This window comes from Pagrus pagrus, assembly GCF_965226575.1.
Source record: "Pagrus pagrus genome assembly, chromosome: 23".
Taxonomy (NCBI): Eukaryota; Metazoa; Chordata; class Actinopteri; order Spariformes; family Sparidae; genus Pagrus; species Pagrus pagrus.
Window position 1 is genome coordinate 81,508 of NC_140205.1, and position 20,993 is coordinate 102,500.

At 43.4% G+C, this 20,993-nt stretch overlaps 2 protein-coding genes and 1 long non-coding RNA gene across 9 annotated transcripts in view; 1 reads left to right on the top strand and 2 right to left on the bottom strand.

Annotated features, from left to right (window-relative positions):
* Positions 1-4,206: 4,206 nt before the first annotated feature.
* Positions 4,207-15,345, bottom strand: drd4-rs (dopamine receptor D4 related sequence). Of its 2 annotated transcripts, none has more exons than XM_084346353.1 (6): positions 15,153-15,345; positions 9,762-9,881; positions 9,410-9,690; positions 8,929-9,041; positions 7,368-8,047; positions 4,207-5,027 (listed from the first exon to the last, which is right to left on the bottom strand). In XM_084346353.1, the coding sequence occupies exons 3-6, from the start codon at positions 9,647-9,649 to the stop codon at positions 4,825-4,827; spliced, it is 1,236 nt and encodes a 411-aa protein (XP_084202479.1). In that variant the 5' UTR covers positions 9,650-9,690; positions 9,762-9,881; positions 15,153-15,345; the 3' UTR covers positions 4,207-4,824. The 2 variants fall into 2 exon arrangements, with proteins under 2 accessions (XP_084202479.1, XP_084202478.1); XM_084346352.1 differs by having other exon boundaries at positions 9,762-9,884.
* On the top strand, positions 7,955-9,160 carry LOC311252815. The gene is made up of 2 exons (XR_014621583.1): positions 7,955-8,067; positions 8,902-9,160. It is a non-coding gene; the product is annotated as an uncharacterized lncRNA (long non-coding RNA).
* A 5,105-nt stretch (positions 15,346-20,450) lies between the features above and the next one.
* LOC311252528 (uncharacterized protein) overlaps positions 20,451-20,993 on the bottom strand; it is a 7,582-nt gene continuing 7,039 nt past the window's right edge. For all 6 annotated transcript variants that reach the window (XM_084345732.1, XM_084345731.1, XM_084345730.1 and 3 more), the window contains one exon: positions 20,451-20,934. In XM_084345732.1, the coding sequence (XP_084201858.1) occupies positions 20,787-20,934 (148 nt within the window). In that variant the 3' untranslated portion in view covers positions 20,451-20,786. The remainder of the gene's footprint in view (positions 20,935-20,993) is intronic.

Genomic DNA, 20,993 nt, shown 5'->3' on the forward strand with positions numbered 1-20,993 from the left:
ACAGTTTGTGATGTTTCCAGTCAGGATGATTTCTATTGCTCCTCTGTAAAAGTTGAATTCAGCCTTTCTAAGTTTCAGTAGGAAGTCAAGCCTTTTCTGTGCTTTTGGATGGTGATGTGTGATGAACAAGACAGGTTCTCATAGGGCTGCACGATTATGGCCAAAATGATAATCACGATTATTTTTATCAATATTGAAACCACAATTATTAATCACGATTATTCATTATGTTAGGTAAAACATATCTTTTTATTGCACTTTCTTTTTTAAACAAACCATATGTGAACAAGGCTTCAAATTGAAACTTAAAATAATAATAAATCATTAATAATAAAATAAAATGTACCCAAGACAAAGGACAAAAAATACATATGCCATTGCAGAGTGCAATCATAAAGTGCCTGGGTTGTCTGGGTTGGCGCTGGACACGGACGGGGATTTAGTGGACCAGCGTTAGCTTCGGCCTTCATGCATTCATCATATTTGGGTTTGTGGTGTTTTTTTCAGGCGGTTGAATAAGTTAGTTGTGTTGCCCTGTGGAGCAGACACAACTCTGAAAAGAGAAGGAGTTTAGGAAGTTAGAAGTTTAAGAAGTGTTTAGGGGCGGGACACCGCCGTGAAATGTCGTCCAGATAGAGACAGAGTGAGCGACTTTTTCAGGGTTGAGCGACATCGCTGGACGGAGTGATATCGCTCGCGGCACGTCACGGTTCAGACTGGTGAGGGTCCAGGCTGGTGATGGTTCAGACTGGTGAGGGTCCAGGCTGGTGATGGTCCAGGCTGGTGATGGTTCAGACTGGTGATGGTTCAGACTGGTGAGGGTCCAGACTGGTGAGGGTCCAGGCTGGTGGGGGTCCAGGCTGGTGATGGTTCAGACTGGTGAGGGTCCAGGCTGGTGATGGTTCAGACTGGTGAGGGTCCAGGCTGGTGATGGTCCAGGCTGGTGATGGTTCAGACTGGTGAGGGTCCAGACTGGTGAGGGTCCAGGCTGGTGGGGGTCCAGGCTGGTGATGGTTCAGACTGGTGAGGGTCCAGGCTGGTGATGGTTCAGACTGGTGAGGGTCCAGGCTGGTGATGGTCCAGGCTGGTGATGGTTCAGACTGGTGAGGGTCCAGGCTGGTGATGGTTCAGACTGGTGAGGGTCCAGGCTGGTGGGGGTCCAGGCTGGTGATGGTTCAGACTGGTGAGGGTCCAGGCTGATGATGGTTCAGACTGGTGAGGGTCCAGGCTGGTGATGGTTCAGACTGGTGAGGGTCCAGGCTGGTGGGGGTCCAGGCTGGTGATGGTTCAGACTGGTGAGGGTCCAGGCTGCTGATGGTTCAGACTGGTGAGGGTCCAGGCTGTCAGGGATGTTATCTTTGATGTGTTCAGCTCATCTGGCAGCCTGGCCTCACACTTGATGAGGGCACTCCTGGTTTTGTAGCCTGTGATGTTCTGGATCTGCTGCCACATATCTTTAGTGCTGTTGGTGTTGAGGTCCTCTCTAGTCTCTCTCTGGTGGTGTTGTCCCCGACTGAAAGGATGGAGCTCTCGCCTTTCCAGTCATCTAGACCTTCTGGTTCATCAACACATCAGATTTAGACTGATTTAAGGCTCATAAGATAAGGTGGAGATGGACAACGAGGTGAAAGACTGATTTTAATAATAAAATGGTATTTTCATCATTTTCATTGTCTCCTCTGAGAAGGACTGAGTAACATCAGAGGCCTGTGTATCATGAATTCATCAGCAGAGTGAGAAAAAGTGTAAAACTGAAGATTTTCCTCAGTTTGGCTCAGAGCTCAGGAACAGAAGCAGAAAACGAGACGAGCAGGAGTGATAACTGAAGTCTGACACAAACATCCAGCAGATAAACAACACAACACACAACAACACAAACATGCAGCAGGTCTGTTTGAGATGAAGTGGGTCAGGAGCTGTCTGTGATTATGTGTGTGAAACTTAACGTATGCAGTGTTTTTATAGCAGCATCTCGTCTCTGACTGACTGAGAAACTATTTGTGGAGCGATAACGAGGTTCAGCCTCACAGCTGACAAACTGCACGTGATGAGGACGAAGAAGAACAGTGAGAACGAGACAACAGTAAAAATAGATCCAAAAAAAACTTTAGATGGTCACAGTTTGAAGAAGCTTTATTAACCAGAGCCTCCTGACAACAATATTGATAGACTGATAGATGGAAACCATAGATTGTATAAATGGTGGACAGAGCTGATGCGTCGTCACCCAAAATGAATCTCACAGTGAGCGCTACTGGCTGTAGCCATCATGGCAGCGCCTGACTCCAGCTAATGAGAGGTGCCTGTGATCCAGCAGTGTCTTTTTATTTTCCGTCTCTTCTCTGTATGTTCATGAAGAAAAAGAACATTTCCCTCCTTCAGCAGTCAGATAAAGAATTTCAGTACATTACTGTGGATTTCAGCTCCTCCACGGTTTGTTGCTGCAGAAGGTAGAAAAAGTGAAAGTGAAGATAAATTTATGATTAATCAATTAATTGTTTATCAGTCTGTTGAGGTCATTTATTGAAAATGTGTTTTACATTTGGAAATAAATATACTGATCAACAGTCTCTCCATGGTCAGTCGTTCACATTGTGATGTGAATACGGTTTGTTTTTTGTGTTTAATTAGATTTCACTTGTTTTATTATAATGACTCATTATAGTTTAATAAGAATAAAAACACAGACTGGAGTTAGACTCAAACATATTTTTACTGTTCGTAAAACAAAAATAAAAATGTGATTTAGGCCTTTAGTTTATTTGAGTGTTTTGCACAGAACTCATATTAGAAAATGTAATTTATTGTCATGACACAAAACCACAAAAACATAAAGTGAATAAACTGGTCAGACAGAATAACATCCTCCGTTTTCTGGATGGACTTCTGAACGCATGTTCAATGAACTCCTTGTTACCGTGGTAACCCTGAGTGGTTTCCATGGCTGTTTGAGCAAAGAGAGGGAGGGATGTTGTCCTTCTCCCCCCTCCTCTCCTCCTCCTCCTCCTCCTCTTCTCTCCTCCTCTTCCTCCTCCTCTTCTCTCTCCTCCTCCTCCTCCTCCTCCTCTTCTTTCCTCCTCTTCCTCCTCCTCTTCTCTCTCCTCCTCCTCTTCTTCTTTCCTCCTCTTCCTCCTCCTCTTCACTCTTCTATCTTCTCCTCCTCTTCTTTCCTCCTCTTCCTCCTCCTCCTCCTCCTCCTCCTCTTCTTTCCTCCTCCTCCTCCTCTTCTTTCCTCCTCTTCCTCCTCCTCTTCTCTCTCCTCCTCCTCCTCCTCCTCCTCTTCACTCTTCTCTTCTCTCTCCTCCTCCTCTTCTCTCTCCTCCTCTTCTTTCCTCCTCTTCCTCCTCCTCTTCTCTCTCCTCCTCCTCCTCCTCTTCACTCTTCTCTCTTCTCCTCCTCCTCGTCACTCTTCTCTCTCCTCCTCCTCCTCCTCTTCACTCTTCTCTCTTCTCCTCCTCCTCTTCACTCTTCTCTCTTCTCCTCCTCCTCGTCACTCTTCTCTCTCCTCCTCCTCCTCCTCCTCGTCACTCTTCTCTCTTCTCCTCCTCCTCTTCACTCTTCTCTCCCCTCCTCCTCCTCCTCGTCACTCTTCTCTCTTCTCCTCCTCCTCTTCACTCTTCTCTCTTCTCCTCCTCCTCGTCACTCTTCTCTCTCCTCCTCCTCCTCCTCCTCGTCACTCTTCTCTCTTCTCCTCCTCTTCTTCTCTCTTCCAGTTCTCAGGGATGAAGGAGATTAGACGTCAGTTGTGATGAATCTGCTGCAGATGAAGAATGAAAGTGTGGGAGGTTGTTGTCGTGCAGGTGAGGAGTCAGTGACAGGTGGACAGGAGCTCCGCCCACACTGAAACGTGTCATTAGTGTCACCTGCAGGAAGCCGAACATCTGAACAACTGAACAAAAGAAAAGATGAAAGCATGAACGACAAAAATGTAAACCAAAAAAAACCAAAGAAATTAAAAAGGTGATAAAGTGGTAAAAGTAAAATCTGATAAATATAGAATGACCTGATCATCTGCGATCATCCACTGAGCACGTCAGTCTACATACTAATGGGAGGCCTCAGTATTACACTGAGACTGTTGTAGTAGAAACTCTGTAGGAGACATACTTCACACTGAATATGAAATAATACATAGCACAGTACAAAACATTCACAGAAGAAATAAATGTTTCTATTTACTTCTTGTTAAAAAAAAAACCTCATTTGTTAATAATCTTTATTATTTCTCAGTTAATGAGCTACACATCTTCACCTTCACATCACGGATACAAACCAGATTCTCCTCTTTAATAAACTTCATCACAATATCTCTGTTTGTCTTCATGAAACATTCAGTTTGTTGTTTTCTGATTCAGTCACAAAAATCTTCATCAACACTTTCAGTAAAAACAGAAGAAGATGAGTCGACACTGATGTGTAAAATCTGCACCTTTAAAAAAAAAACAACAACATTAAACACTCAGATATCAAACTACATTTATAATTCTGCACTTCTTCACTGATTTTATGCATCGAGGCTGTGGATACTAATCTGACTAGTGCTCAGCTTTAATAATAACTCACACATGATTAAAACCTTAAAAAAAAGAGACTGGCACATGAATAAACCTTCAAAATAAGACAGAGTGTTTTTAGTCCAGCTGAGATGTAAAGTTAAGCTTTAGTCAGAAACATTTTCCTGTTGGATGGACGAGTCTCTTAAAGAACATTCATCTCTGGTTACAAGACATAAAATCCTGGACAGTCTGACTCGGTTTGAGACTCAGTTTGACTCAGTTTGAGTCTGATGACGCAGTCTCAGATCATTGTTAACCAGGTTAAATTTTACGTCCGACAGCAGAGCAGCTTGTGAAAGACGTTCCTGAACTCCGCGTTGAAGGCGGTGTAGATGATCGGGTTGACGGCGCTGTTGACATAACCGAGCCACGTTACCACAGAGATAAGGGTGGGGCCAATGTCACATGACTGACATAACACCTTGGTGACGTGGACGACGAAGAAAGGTGTCCAACAGGCCAGAAACACACCTAAAGACACAGAGGACAGACAACGTTAGAGGGGCAGGTGATCATTATTATGAGGTTCAGAAAAAACATGAGGACAATCAGGACATGACTTTAGCGTGTGTCATCTGCATAAAGAAGTGTATTATAAATCTGCAATGGACTTATTACATTACATTACATTTAGGGCATCTAGCAGACGCTTTTGTCCAAAGCGACTTACAATAGGTACATTTGTCACTAGAAAGAAACCACAACATATCACCGTTGGTAAAGTAGAAAAGAAAAGATAAAAACAATTTTCAAGCCCTCATCTGAGCAAAGTAGCTGCTATTTATCAAGGACACCATAAGTACAAAAGTGCTATGGTGTAAGTGCTACGGGTCAGAACATACAAGTGCATGTAAATACATTTTTTTTAAGGGGTGGGGGGGTTGGGAGGGAGTCATGCTATGCGGGGTCGAGGTGAAGTCTGAAGTGAGTCTTGAGTCTTTTGCAGAAGATGGCGAGCGATTCTGACTAATCATCTTTATAAACAATGGGGGTTTAATGACTGGATTTTACTTTGTGGGAACTGTTCCTTTAAAGACACACACACACACACACACACACACACACACACACACACACACACACACACACACACAAACAGCTGTCCAGGTAATCAGGTCAAAAAGGCGTCTTTACACCCACAAGAAAAAGTAAAAGCAAAGAACTTCAAAAACATCTACAGGTGTGGGTGGAGCTACATGCTGACATGTCACCTCTGACTCATCACTGCTGTGTGGAAATCTTCATTAAAATGGAAATTTTAAATCTGTGCAGCAATGATTAGACCTACACTGATTACTTGATTAATCAATTAGTTGATTGACAGAAAATGAATCAGTAACTGTTTTCATAATCATCTTATCGTTTCAATTATTCATCAAAAACTTTCAACATTGACTGAAAACTTGTTGGGAGATGATCTGTGTTTCTCTGCTGAGGGTTTAATCAGGATTTAATGTTAGTAAAATATGTTGAAATTAAACAGTTTCCTCATTAAATATACAGAATATAATTATCCTAACAGGTTGAAGAAAGCATCAGCTTTTCTCTCTGACTTGTTGTTAGTAGAACATCACAGGGTGTTGAAGTGTCCTGGACGAAACACTGAAGCCCAAATTTCTCCTGATAATCTGTGTGTGTGTGTGTGTGTGTGTGTGTGTGTGTGCAGGCAGGTTTGTTTAAATGTGTCTCTGGTGTTTAGGTGCTGCTGAGGCGGTAATGTGGTTTCCACGGAGATGAGATGGATAGAAACAGTTTCTATTTTTACTGAGACGATCACAGTTTCTCTGTGTGTTACAGTTAAACATGAAAAAACAGAACAAACTTCCAGCTGAGAGAGAAGAAAATCTCATTTAGGAGAATAAATATGGCTTGTTTGTCTTTAGTGCCGACTCGCCTCCTGGAGAGACTTGGTCACGCTGATGAACACAGAGCTGGATGTGGACAGACAAACTCACTGTGTCATGACTTTATACTAAAATTCATTTTTCTGCATTAATGTGAATCTAAATGATCATTCATACAGTTTGTACCTTGATATCAAAAATATAAATTCAGTCTAAGGACGTATTTACACAACAGAACAACAGACATAAAACTGGAAGACTTGTCATGTTTGAGAGCAAAGATGGAGGACAGAAGAGGACGTCGTTCCTCATCATCAGTAAAAATCTTTTTTTGACCTTTGTCATATGAAAAACCTCGCTCAACAACAGAATCAGAGCTGAAGAGTTCAGCTAACTAATTAATCAGCTACGGTTTTAATCATTGATGAATCATTTCAGTCATTTTGATCTCAAAAATCTAAAACTAGAATGTAATTCTACAGAGTGCATACCTCCGCCAAAGTCCAACAGTCACCTTTAATGCAATCAAGCCACGTCCAATATCAATTCAGAGATATTTAGATCTGCTAGATTCAGATTTTTATTTTAGACAGTTTTTAGTCGTTCAGTTTCTCAGTTGCAGTTTTGTCTCATATGTAATTGTTATTAATTGTTGGTTTGATGCTCGATTGAACTTTTATTTTCAGTTTCTTTTTCTTCCTTTTTTTTCAAAGTATTTTATTTATTTTTTTGTCCTTTTGATGGCTTTATTTGATAGGGCAGCTTGAGATATGACTGGAAATGGGATGGGGGGATGACAAGCAGCAAAGGACTCGAAGCCTGGGCTGCTGCAGCGAGCCTCTACCAGCTGAGCCACCGTGGCACCCACAGCCTCCTTTCAAGTTTGTTTGTTATTGCTTTTGCTTTTTTTGTTAGTGCTCCCATTGGACGATAATTATGAATAAAGGTCAACCGATTGAATGCTCACCGACGACAACGGGCAGGACCTTCATGGCTTTGCGTTCTCTGCCGCTGACTCTGCTGCTCTTACTGTTTCTTCTTCCTCTCTTCGTCTTCATCAGGCCGTTCTCTCTCCTGCTGCTGCCCTCCCTCCTCTCTGCCGGCTCACCGTCTGACACGCTATCGATCTGCGTTGTCATCGGGTCACTCTCTGCTACCACCGCCATCTCGTCGCGCTGCTCCTCTGTCACTGGGGTTGCAGAGGGCGTCGTCATGGAAACAGTGGATGGGGAGGTGGGGCTGAGGCTGGACGGCGTGGCGTACACGACCTTCCCTCGACTCCCAGCGGTCGAGGATTTCGCTCGCTGTAGAGCTGAGCCGAGATGTAAAGAGAAAGCTCGGCGGCCGGCTCGACCCGCCTGAGATCGACTGCGACCGCTCCATCGCCGCAGGCCTCGAAACATCCAATAATACAAGAAGAGCATGACGGGACAAGGCACGAAGAAGGAGCAGATGGACGAGTACACCACGAAGCGGTCGTCCTCCAGTTTGCACACGCTCCGATCACGACCCGGCACCTGGTTCAGACCGAAGATAACTGGACTCGCCACGCCCAGAGACAGCACCCAGGTGGCAGTGATGAGAGCCAGCTGACGGATGCTGAACTGGTTCCTGTTGTACTTCAGAGGGACCACCACCGCGATGTACCTGAAACACAAGACAGACAGGTGAGACAGGTGAGGCAGCGTCACACAGACAGGTGAGACAGCGTCACTGAGACGGGTGAGTTGCAACACACACGGACCAGTGAGTCAGGTTAATAACTGCACACCAACCAATCAGGATGTGTTTCAGGTGTGTGGTTTTTGTTTTGGATCATTTCTGCTTGAGGATGTTTTTGTTGGTAATTTGATTTCCTGTCAGAGGAAACAGGATGTTTCTCAGACTTAAACCTGCTGACTCAGCACTTCTGTATGTTAAACTGTGGCAGTTTGTGTAGTTTATGTTGTGATGATAAGTTGATTCAGCTCCTGTCAAAGTGTTTCATTATATTTCCTCAGCATGTTGAAAGCTGTTAGTCGGCTCCATTAGCAGCTGTCGGATATAAAAATCTGGATTCAATCATCTGTTTTCTCTCTAACGACGTGACTGAAACTATAAATATGATTAAAGTGTATGTGACTCGTGAAGATCACAGCGAGAGACCTCAGAGAGTTAACATGAAGCTGAAGGTTAAAATAAATGGAATGAGAGTCATTTATTTTTTAAAACTCGTTCATGAGATTCATTAAATTATCTTTATTAATCTGTACTGTAATAAAGACGACTGTCACATGATCATGATGGAGAAATACTCTGGTGCCTCGTTCAGGTCAAACTGAAGTTGTTATTTGAAAATCTTAATTAACTCTGCTGGCAGTCTGCTGCTAATTAAGTCTTTATTTCTGCAGCATGATGGAGGTCATCAGACCGTAATGAGAGGACATGTCACTCACACACTGATCACTCTGAGTTAAATACATGATGAGGACATCTTCATCTCTCTTCTTATCACATGCTAGATTCAGACTGAGGACAGGTGGACTCACCGGTCCACGCTGATGGCACACAGGTTGAGGATGGAGGCTGTACACAGCATCACGTCCATCGTCATCAGAGCGTCACAGATGCTGGTGCTCAACGTCCAGATACCTCCCAGAAACTAAACACAACAAACACAATCAAATGTCCTCACTTTACAAAGTGTCCTCACTCTGCAGTTCAAATGTCATACTGGTCCTCATAAACACTGACCTCAGAATATAGAGTGTCCCTACTCTCTGACATGTCCTCACTCTGCAGGTATAACGTCTCACTGACCTCAGACTGGACGTAGAGCGTCCCTACTGTCTGACATGTCCTCACTCCGCAGCTATAAAATCTCAATGACCTCAGACTGGACATAGAGCGTCCCTACTGTCTGACATGTCCTCACTCCGCAGCTATAAAGTCTCACTGACCTCAGACTGGACATAGAGCGTCCCTACTCTCAGACATGTCCTCACTCCGCAGATATAAAGTCTCACTGACCTCAGAGTAGACGTAGAGCGGCAGCACCAGCACTGCCAGCAGCAGGTCGGCCACCGCCAGGCTGATGATAAAGTAGTTGGTGGCAGTTTTCAGGGAGCGCTCAGTGAGCACACTCAGACACACCAGGATGTTGCCCAGGATGATGACCAGGATTAAAGGGACACCGAGGACCAGGGCCAGGTAGTTGTAGTCCTTCAGGTGCATCTTACCTGGCAGGCTGTCAGGTGTCACATTGTCCATGATGGAGGCCCTGAACACAGCTGCTTGGCTGGATTCAACATCTGGACACAAACAGTTTACTGTCAGACTGTTTCATACATTCAGACAGCGTATTGATGAGTTCAGGTCTCACCTTGTTGTTCCCTGTCCCAGGTGTTGGCTCAGTGCTCTGGGGGTTTCAGTGTCAGCAGTTTGACAGCAGACTGAGTCTGATTTCTTCAGATTCTTCTCTTCGCTCATCATGATCAGTCTGCTGCTGATTGTCAATAATAGACAGGAAATGTAGTTTGTCTCAAACACACACACACACACACACACACACACACCATCCTGCAGCACAAAATGTGGATTAATCAGCTGCTGAAAATAGTCACAAACTATTTGCTCCTGCAGCAATTTGCATTGTCTTTTGCCTATTTCCTAGAAATTCTGTTCAAGTTTGTGCTGCATTTGGATGAAAACAAGGATTAATTAATTAGTAATAAAGGAATTTACGGCAGGTGATTCTCAATGGCTAAATACGGCAAATGTGTGTTGTTTTGTTTCTGATGAAAACTGATTGTAGACGACCTTCAGACATTCAACACAGACTGATCTTATGTTTCTGTTGATGATTTGTGATGCTCTTTTATTTTGGTGGTCATATAAGGAAGTGGAGCAGCTTGTATTAAATGTCAGGTGTATTGTTGGTGGAGTGTCTCTTCTCAGACTGAAGCAGATCACAGAGCTGCTCTCCAACCACTTCGCAGTTACCACGACAACCAGAGACCAGGGCCAAACACAAATACACACACACACACTCACACACATGCACAACATACACACACACATGTTAGCATGCTAACATTAGCTAAACTAAGATGGCGAACATGGTAAACAGTATACCTGCTACACATCAGCATGTTAGCGTTGTCACTGTGAGCATGTTAGCATGCTGATGTTAGCATTTAGTTGAGCCTCACAGAGCTGCTAGCATTCCTGTAAGATCAATCCCATTTCCAGTTTTTACCCCTGTCCCTCGTTTTGCCCCTCAGAGCAGAGTTAAAGGGGTTAAAATCTCCCCCTATACAATGGGACGACCCTTCAACACCCTCAGACATCATCAGTCATCGTTGAAGGCGTCTATGTAAACAGACGCGACCAGAAATTTCCAACATGTCGTCTTCAGCTATGGTGATTTCTCTTGTGTTACCATGGCAACCCCGGTATTATCACAATGCAATTTGTCATCTGATGGAGACAGAAAAACATGGACGCTCTCAAGTCATTTACAACTTCAATCAAGTCATCAAATAATAAGAACCGCTTCATCAGCTGGACACTGTTGGTGTTTTACAGGCTAACATTAGCGACCTGTGCTGCTGCCCTGCAGTCTGCTCTAATGTTAGAGGGGCGCCACCAACTGCAGCAACCTCGCTGCTGAACTTCAGTTACATGATAGGCCTCACATGTCAGCAAAGGGGAAATGCAACATTAAAATATATCAAAATGCAGGACTGTCATGCAGAAATCAGCAATAACGGTGTGACGTCAGTGGGCTAACAAGTTAGCGACAGAGACATCAGCTAACTAGTAGTGATTGCTTTCTTATAACCTGCAGTTTGAAGTGAGCCTCTGAAAAACATGAAACCTGAACACTTCATCCTGCACCTCTATCCAACATGAACCAGAGACACTACACCTACTATGTTAATAAAATGACGAACCCTCTAGAGGGCAGTATGACTGTCTGACTATTCAGATGAAGAACAGGCCCGAAAGCTCGGTCCACACAGCTCAGTGGTGTCACTGAGGACATAAACAGAGCAGCAGAGACAAAATGATTGCGACAATCAGCTCGTCACCTCCTGCTGCTTCACAGCTTCAACTCATTAGATTCTCATCAGTTCATCAGACAGCAGCACCACGCTTATCTTCACACCAAAGGCTTTTCACACAAAGATGGACAGGAAACACAGAAGAAGAGATGGAGGGATGGATGGTTTTGATGGTGTTGATGGATGATGACAGGATCTCTGATTGATTCCAGCAGGACGTCTCTCTGATTAACAACGTTATCTGTGATTATCACACTGATGTTTGGTGACAGAAAGCTTCAGTTTCTGACTCAAACCATCTACAGATGCTTCATGTGTGTAAAAGTGGAGATGAACATCAGCTGCAGCTCAGTGACTCAGTGAAGTGTAGTGAACTCTACCCGACCTCCACCCACACAGTTTAAACTCTGTCGTCCTGATAATCTGTGCAGCTGTCAGCCTGCGACAGAGCTGTAAGTCTGATCTGATATGATCATCTCTTACTGACATGATTCATGTTACTGGGGTTCACAGACACTGTAGAGACTCAAATCAATATTGATCAATATCTGGTGTTAGACAGGAAGTGATCAGCTGCAGCAGGTCATCTCTATCGGCAGAGACAGTCTGACAGTGATGCTGTTTGTTATCAGATTAAGAGACACATGATTGTTTCAGTTTCCTCGTTGTGTTCAGCATCAGGTAAGTTTTTAGATTTGAAATCTGTTTTCATGGTGACTCCGGACTTCCTCTCCACATTCTCCTCTTTTATTTTTCTTTGTATTTCGTGCAGAAATCTTAATTGACCTTCGTTTGTCAGATAAAATGTTTGTCCTCTCGTAGTGTTCAGGTTTCACAGCTTTAAAGGTCTGCTGCTGATGGAGCTGCTGATGGAGCTGCTGATGGAGAACATTCTAACAGGTGCCACAGCTCTGATGCTGCTGCTGCTGATGATGATGATGATGGTGATGATGATGAAGAGGACACACACCATCATGTGTGTAATGAGGTGTCTCACACACGGGGAGTGTTTCCCTCCAGGCAGCTGGTGTGTTAACAGCTCCGTCACCTCCACCTTTAAACTGACACTGACTGTTTGATGACACCTGCTCTGATTGGATGGGTTACAGCCAATCACAGGACAGACAGATGTTTATATGTACCCTGTGTTCCAGTACCTGTAGCACCACACTATTAAGTATGCCAGAGAAAGATTTATGCGGCAATCGAGCTGCATGGGACACCACCCGCCCGAGTTGCTCTTACGCGCAAACGTGACGTAACTTCCTGGCTTGTAGCATTTTTAGTGTTCCCGTTTGTCTTTGTGGGCATCGCTACATGACGAGTTGGGAAAGAACATGGACGCCATCAGGGCAGTAGCAGGCTAGTCATTGTTATTGTTATTGTTAGCTACATTAGCCTCTTCAGCAAACCAGCTCGAAAATAAAACTTTAAATTATATTGCACGCGCAGCAAGACCATGCAATGCATTGGTGAAGTGTGTAAGAGCATTTAAAATCCACATCAAAATGACCAACGTGGTACAAATACAAAGAAAATACATCAATTACGGGCGCAGCCGTCTTTGTTTGTCTAGTCGTGTGGTTATCCTCGCTCTCCTCGGTGTAGTCTCAGGAGCCCCGAGTGGGACAGTTGATATTACGACCAAAAGGGGGCGTGCCTCAGTGAAATGTCGCAAGACAGCTGGGAGATTTCACACTTTGCAACTCGGGCGGGTGGTGTATCATGCATCTGGATTGCCGCATTAGTGTGTCCCAATAAGACGTATAACAACCAACTACATCCAGTCACATTTGTCATTGTCTCTGGACATTTAACCAATCAGAATAGAGTGGGCTTTTAGGGGGCGGGGCCTTAAAAAGACTTTGACATATATAATGAATTCATTTAAAGAGTGAATCAGACTCAAAATATAAAACAGGAAATGAATTAAAGAGAATTACATCAAGGCTTTGCGACTGTGTGTCTGATGTGGTAGTCTGCAGCACGGGAGCTCCACAGGGTACAGTGCTCTCCCCTTTCCTCTTCACACTCTACACGTCAGACTTCAGTTACAACACTGACAGCTGCCACCTCCAGAAGTTCTCTGACGATACAGCCATTGTTGCACGTGTGGCAGAGGGGAACGATCTGGAGTACAGGAAGGTTATCACCAACTGTGTCGCCTGGTGTGAACTGAACCACCTGCGCATCAATGCCGGTAAGACAAAGGAGGTGGTGATCGATTTCAGGAGGAAGCCTCCTCAAACTGCACCGGTGAACATCCAGGGTTTGGACATTGAGATCGTGGAGGAGTACAAATACCCGGGTGTTCACATAAACAATAAACTGGACTGGACTCACAACACAGATGTCCTGTACAAGAAGGGCCAAAGTCGTCTCCATCTGTTGAGGAGACTGAGGTCCTTTGGTGTGTGCAGGTCACTGCTAAAAACTTTCTATGACTCTGTGGTAGCATCAGCGATCTTCTACGCTGTGGTCTGCTGGAGCTGTGGAAGCTCAGAGAGGGACAGGAAGAGACTCAATAAGCTGGTCAAGAGGGCTGGCTCAGTCTCGGACTGTCCTCTGGACTCCATTGAGGAGGTGGGTGAGAGGAGGATGTTAGCCAAGCTGACATCGATTATGGACAACCCCTCTCACCCACTACATGATACTGTGGGGGCCCTAAGCAGCTCCTTCAGTAACAGACTGCTCCACCCACGGTGCAAAACAGAACGCTGCCGCAGGTCGTTCATCCCGTCTGCAGTCAGACTGTACAACACCACAAACTCTTAATGTAGCACCATAAGCACCTTAAACACCTACATATGCTGCACTATTACCACTTCTACTTCCGCCAATTTGTGCAATTACCGTGTGCAATAATACCTTGTTAATAGCTTTTTTATTTTTATTTTATTTTTCTACACATTTATATTTTCTGTCTCTTATTTAAATCCTTTTTAGTATTTTAAGTCTACTTGTTTTATGTCCCCTGTACGTATTGGATGTCTGTCTACCTGCTCATGTATTTATTGTATGTCTGTCTACCTGCTGCTGTAACGAGTAAATTTCCCCGATGTGGGATAAATAAAAGTCTAAAGTCTAATCAAACAGCTTCAGTTCATCATCAGTCAACAGGAAGTGATGTACAACATGCTGCTCATCTGTGATTGGTAGATGGGTGTGAGTCATGTTTGGTGGGCGGGGCCTCTGTTAAGAGCTGCAGGTGTTCAACAGTTGGACAGATTTACCATGAGGTCATCAGGTCACATGACGGAGGACGAGTTCAGAGAGAGAGACCGTTATCTATAATCCATTGATTAATAATTATTAATGAGCATATCTGCTCGTCCATAAACTATAAACAGCTGTGCATGGCCGGATTTTCACAATAAAAGCACATCAAACTGATCAAATTCATTTTAATGTAAAGTTTAATTCTAAACTTAGCTGTTATGATTTAAGAGACTGTGGTTCAAACACAGGTTCATGGACCTTCAGTGGTCCATAGGAGACATTTATATTGATTATTAATCATTAAATCTGTATCAGGACTCAGAGAGGTGGATGACCTCAGTGTGACAGTCACACATGAACAGAAACTGAGAGGTCAAACTGTAGAAACACTCATCACTTCATATGTTAATTATTTTCTCTCTTCAGTTTAAAATCATGAAAATGAAACCCTTTCACAATAAAACAACAGAAAACTGATAAAGACTCACAGATCAGAGAACGTCCTCCAGTCAGACCTCCTATCTCCTTCTTCTTCTTTCTTCCCTTCCTTCTTCTTCTTCACTCGTCTCAGTTTATTGATCCAAAATCATTGATTTACAAACATTCTCAATCTTCACAGCTCCTCCTCTCACTCTTCTGTCCTTTAGTTCTCCTCCTCTTGTCTCCTCCTCTTGTGTCCTCCTCTCGTCTCCTCGTCGTCTATGTACTGACTGAAAGTTTTTTCTTCTCATCTATAAAAAGATTCAACAAACATCATCACCTCTCTCTGTTGTAGCTCTGTGATTGGCTGATACTCAGTAGTGATGAAGAGACCCTCCTCTCTCTCGCTCTCTCTCTCTCTCGTCCTCTTCTTCTGTGGTGTTTTTCTTCCTGTTAGGTTTAATCACTCTTCATGTGTATTGATACCGATATGATAAATCAGCTGATGAGCAGCAGCTGGATGTAGATAATGAGACTTAAAGAAATCATTAATGATCAACAATAAGAGCACACAGTGTGTGTGTGTGTGTGTGTGTGTGTGTGTGTGTGTGTGTGTGTGTGATGTCACATGATATAAGTCATGCAGGTTTGAACTTCTTTGTTGATCTCTCTCATTTGAGGCGGGTGGAGCAGCTGGAGCAGGTGGAGCAGCTCACCTGTTGCAACTGGCGGGGGGAAGCTCAAAGTTGATTCTGATCTCTCTGAGGATGATGTGGTTCTGGTGGACTGGTCGGTCTGAGACCTTCAGAACAAACCGGGTCAGTGATGCAGTCTGGATCAGTCTGAGGTCGTGGTTCTCTGATGGACTGACCCCTCCAGGTTTAAGGTGAGTTTCTGCTCCACCTATCTCAGTGTTCATGAATGGTGTTGAGATGGAGCTGGGATGGACACTGGACCTGGTGTCAGCAGTTCCTGTGTGTGTTTCAGACAGGAAGTGGACTTAAAGTCTGACTGACGTTGATCTGTGTGCAGTGCATGATGGGAAATAACACTGCTCTGTAACACCACTGGGATGTGAAGCAGGTGACACACCTTGAAGGACAGTTGTACTGGTCTCCAGTAAGTTTAACTCTCACATTCAAACCCTTTAATTATGATTCTGCTTCAGAAGGATGAGGATGAGGAGGAGGAGGACATTATCTCTCCTTCACACTCCTCCTCACCTTCATCTGTCACCTCTTTATTTTCCTCTCTCTGTTTCCACGGCGATTCATCACATTAACTCTCTGCCACCACCAAGGAGGTGATGTTTTCTCATGTGTCCATTTGTTGGTTGGTTGGTTGGATGGTTGGTTGGACTAGGATTGGCTGAATTAAAGGGGACTGTTGGGATCTGGTGGAGGTATGCACTCTACTAAGTGCCATACCAGTTTGTAAGAGCCGCATTTAATGTTATTTAGTTTATTTCTGTTTACAGGATATTTTGATTATTAAGGATGAATTATTAATTAAGAACAATGAATTTTATTAGTAGCAGTAAGTGTGTGCCCTCCTCCATCCTCAGGTGGTGAGGGCGGGGCTTAACCTTTAAGTTTTAAAGGCTGATGTGAGACAGGGGATTGGCCGCCGTAAGCAGCGATGCTGTCATTGACTGCAGCCGCAGCATCATCAGATCAATGGACTCATAAGAAAAGTCATATTTTGCTTTAAGTTTCTGTTTTTGTGTTTTGACAATAAATTCTATTTCATCTGAGAACAACACTGCTCACGGGATCTTTTTGTGACTGCGTGTCAGACACACTGCTTACTCCACATTGGTAAATGGACAGATAGGGCAGAAGTTAAAGGACAGACTCATTAATGAAAGACTGATGGACAACTGTCCAATCTGTAGTGAATCAGTGTTCACTCATGATGACGAAGATGATGACGATCCAGTAAAGTCTTTTTTTTTTATTACAGTATTTCTGTGAACTGGAACTTGTTTCAGTGATTTTATGTATTTCATCTGTGAGTTGATCTTAATATTTATTCTTCAACACCTCCTCTTCATCCGTGTTCAGATGGGCTCAGCTTCATCATGAACTGAGTGTCTCAACACTCCACATGTTAATGAGCTGTTGTCATTAGCATTTGTAAGAGGAAGCAGCAGAACGTTTCTTTTATCCTCGTTCATGATGAACGTATGTCTCCTTCATTATTCATCCACATCTGCATACACACAATTTAAAGCACTTTAACTCCGTCTGCAATGATCTGCTGAAGAAATATGAAACAACTGTTTTACTGCAGTTCTGTTTCACAACCACAACACATCTCAATCTACACACACACACACACACACACACAAACACAGACACACAAACACAGACACCCACTCACACACACACACAAACACACAAACACGGACACCCACACACACACACACAGACACAAACACACACACAGACACCCACAAACACAAACACGGACACCCACACACTCACACAAACACAGACACCCCCCCCATGCACACACAAACACAGACACACACAAACAGAAACACACAAACACAGACACAGACACCCCCCCACAAACACACACACAAGCACACACAGAAACAGAGACACACACACACACACAGACAGAGACACACACACACACACCCACGCAAACACAGAGACACACACACACACAGAGAGACACACACACACCCTATCATACTGTTTTATTGTTTTATTTTAATGTTTTAGTCGTTTTTATTCCCTCAGTGTTTACCTTTATACTTTTATCTTATTTTACTGTTTTAGTCCCTCGGATTTCCAGTGCTTCCCTAATGGGGGCCTATCACACCGGGAGTTGTTTCTGGTCTGCCGATGGGGGTGCTGTCCCGTGAGCGGCTCTGGCCCGGTTGGCTAGAGGGCTCTGCACCTTGGTGTGGAGCCTCCTGTCTGCAGGGGCTGGGGTGATCCCTGTGGCGGCGCCCCCTGCGGTCATGGACCATGAATTCTCTCGGTGTGCGCGGCCCCCAAAGGCAGCTCCTTCCTCACCAGATCTCGGTGCCCAGCCATGTCTCCTCAGTGACAACTAGTATAGGTGTGTGAGTGTGAGTGTGTGTGTATGCCTGCGTATGTGCCTGAGCGTGTATGTATTTGTGTATCTCTGTGTGTTTATTTGTGGGGGTGGGAGGTTTGGGTTTTTATGGTTATTCTTTGTTGTTCACAGTTTTTCTTTGTTGTTTTTATCCTCTGTGAGACACTTTGTGATACTCGATGTATGAAAAGTGCCATACAAATAAAAGTTGATTTAATTTGATTTGATGTTAAATACATGTTAAATACATGTTAAATACATGCGAGCTACAGAGCATTTTTAGAGACCTTTGTGTCCTGCTGTGCAGTTTCCTGTCTCTGCCTGTGACTGTGGCTCGCTACGAGCAGTCCTTCAGAAAACTGAAGCTTATAATAAACTACTTGTGCTTCATCATTTCCCAGGAGAGGCTGAACGGTTTGGCAATCCATAGATTGTTAACATTCCCAGAAACTGGACTTTAAAGACATTATAAAGTACTCACACCACACCGCAGCCGCTATGGTCTTTCCACCGCTATTTGAGCACTTTTTACGGCACACATTGGTTTTTCGTTTTGTTTCTTTGTTAAGTTAATTTTAGAATAATGTTGGAGCATTTTTGAGTTTGTTAAATAATGGTTTTGATCTTGAAGTGAGCCTTGACGAGAAGTCTTATCTCTGGACATGAATAGCGGTCTCCTGAATTAAAGTCCTGCGCTTGTTTTACCTGACTGTCCACCCAACCTCCTCCTTTGTACTACGTCACCATACTTCCTCCTTTGCTCCTGTGATAATTACCAGAGCCACTAGAGGTCACCACCAAATATGGGTTTTAATGAACTGCTTGAATTTTCCAGCTGGTGGTTTTCCTGAAGAGGACGGGCTCTGTGATCAGGAGTCACTGGTGGTGAAACTGGTGTTAGTGGGATCAGACGTCTGCAGACATCATCATCTGACGTCTTCATCAGTCAGCTGATCACTGCAGTCTGATTGTGTTTAACGAGACGTCTCACTCTGACAGAAACACAGCAGACGTGTTTTTATCCTCTGACAGAGGAGTCAATACGGACATTGATCCTCTCAGTCACAAACAATCAGATGTCTGCTGAAGATTTCAATGAAAGCTGTTGATGAAGCTGATGCAGACACATCTCACCTCAGAAACACATCATTGATCGCTTACTGATTTCTTCAGTCGAGTCATCAAACGGACACCAGACCAACCAGTTGATGATTTCCATCTGTATTTGTTTTTATTTTTGTTATTTTGTCTTCGTGTCGACTTTCCCCTTAACTCTGACCAGATGATTAATTCAGCTACGGACAACAGACCTCGTCCTCGTTATAATTATTAGTGTTTCTCGGTGAAGTCATTTTATTTCTGCTCTCTCCGTCAGAGTTCATCCTCTTCATCACCATCTTCATCATCATCAGAAGCAGCTGCTCCTCCTCTGTCGGCCATATTTGATGGCTCCTTCAGAGATAATCGTCCAATCAGCTGCAGGCAGAGATGCTTCAGCTGTGAGGCTCAAACCTGTCAGACGACACTCAGGGAACAGAAACACAATCGGACAACAAACAGCTGACGATTGTCTGAAGACAAACAGTATGAAGTGATTTTAATGTTCACTTCAGACTTCAGGATTCTTATCTGTTCAATCTGTGACCTGAAAACAATGATGTCAAATAGAATCAGTTACATTCATACAAAGTAATAATCAGGTCAAACTACAGTAAAGTGAAACAGCATTTAAATCTGTAGATCAATCTGATTAAAATCTGATCGATCAGATTTTAATCAAGTATGAACTTACTGATCAGAAACATGTTTCTTCCTGCTTCCTGTTAAACTTTTTAAAGTTTAAAGTTCTGAAACAAAATCAGACGAGTGATCTTTAGATCGTTGTTGTTCTAAACTGCTTCAAGTTGAAAACAACACAAAACTTTAAACCTATGAACAAAATAACAAAATAGATCATAGTTCAGCTGTTTCAAACTGTTTTATTGATAAAGAGGCTGAAAACATCCAAAATATAAATCACCCAATAAAGATTTTATATTTCAAACATCATCAGAATCATCTGCTGTTCCTGTGGCTCCACCTGCAGGACAGAACGCACACTGCAACTGTTAATGACTTTAATTTTTTTATCCATCTTTACTAATAGAATGAGTGAAGAGCAGACAGACGTCATCGGCTGAACACACAGGAAGAATATTCAAAATAAATCTAATTCAATTCAAGAAACAAGATGTCTTTGCTGTTTATTTAATTCTTATTTTTACCACAACGCCACATTTCATAAGATCATAAATTAGATTATGAATCAAATAATAATAATTCAAACACTTTGTGATATTTGGACAAACAGCACATACTTTATACATCAAAGAAGAGGTCGTTTAACTCCGGACAGATAATCAATAATCATCATAAAAAACGGAACTGATCAGTTTTAGTCCAAACAGAAACCTCTGACGTAATCTGACACTGACACATCAACAGGTCCACAATAAACTGGAAACTACAAACTTAAAGAAATAACTTATAAAAACTAAAAATCTGAAGCCTGTGGGTTTATTCTTCCTGATTGGTTGATGATGAAACGTCTTTCTCTGATTGGTTGTCAGTGGTGGGCCTATCTTCTGACATCACTTCCCGTGTCCAAACGGATCAGAAGACGATCGTCCGGCTCGTTCGTCTCCTCCAGACTGAAGCTCGTGACCCAAATTCATCAGAGCGCAAATACTGAGCTGACAGGAGGAAACAGGAGCAGCAGGAGCAGCGTATTCTACGGACCTGCCGAGCAATACATCAATAAATCAATACAGATTCATTAGATAATCTGAACATCAGAA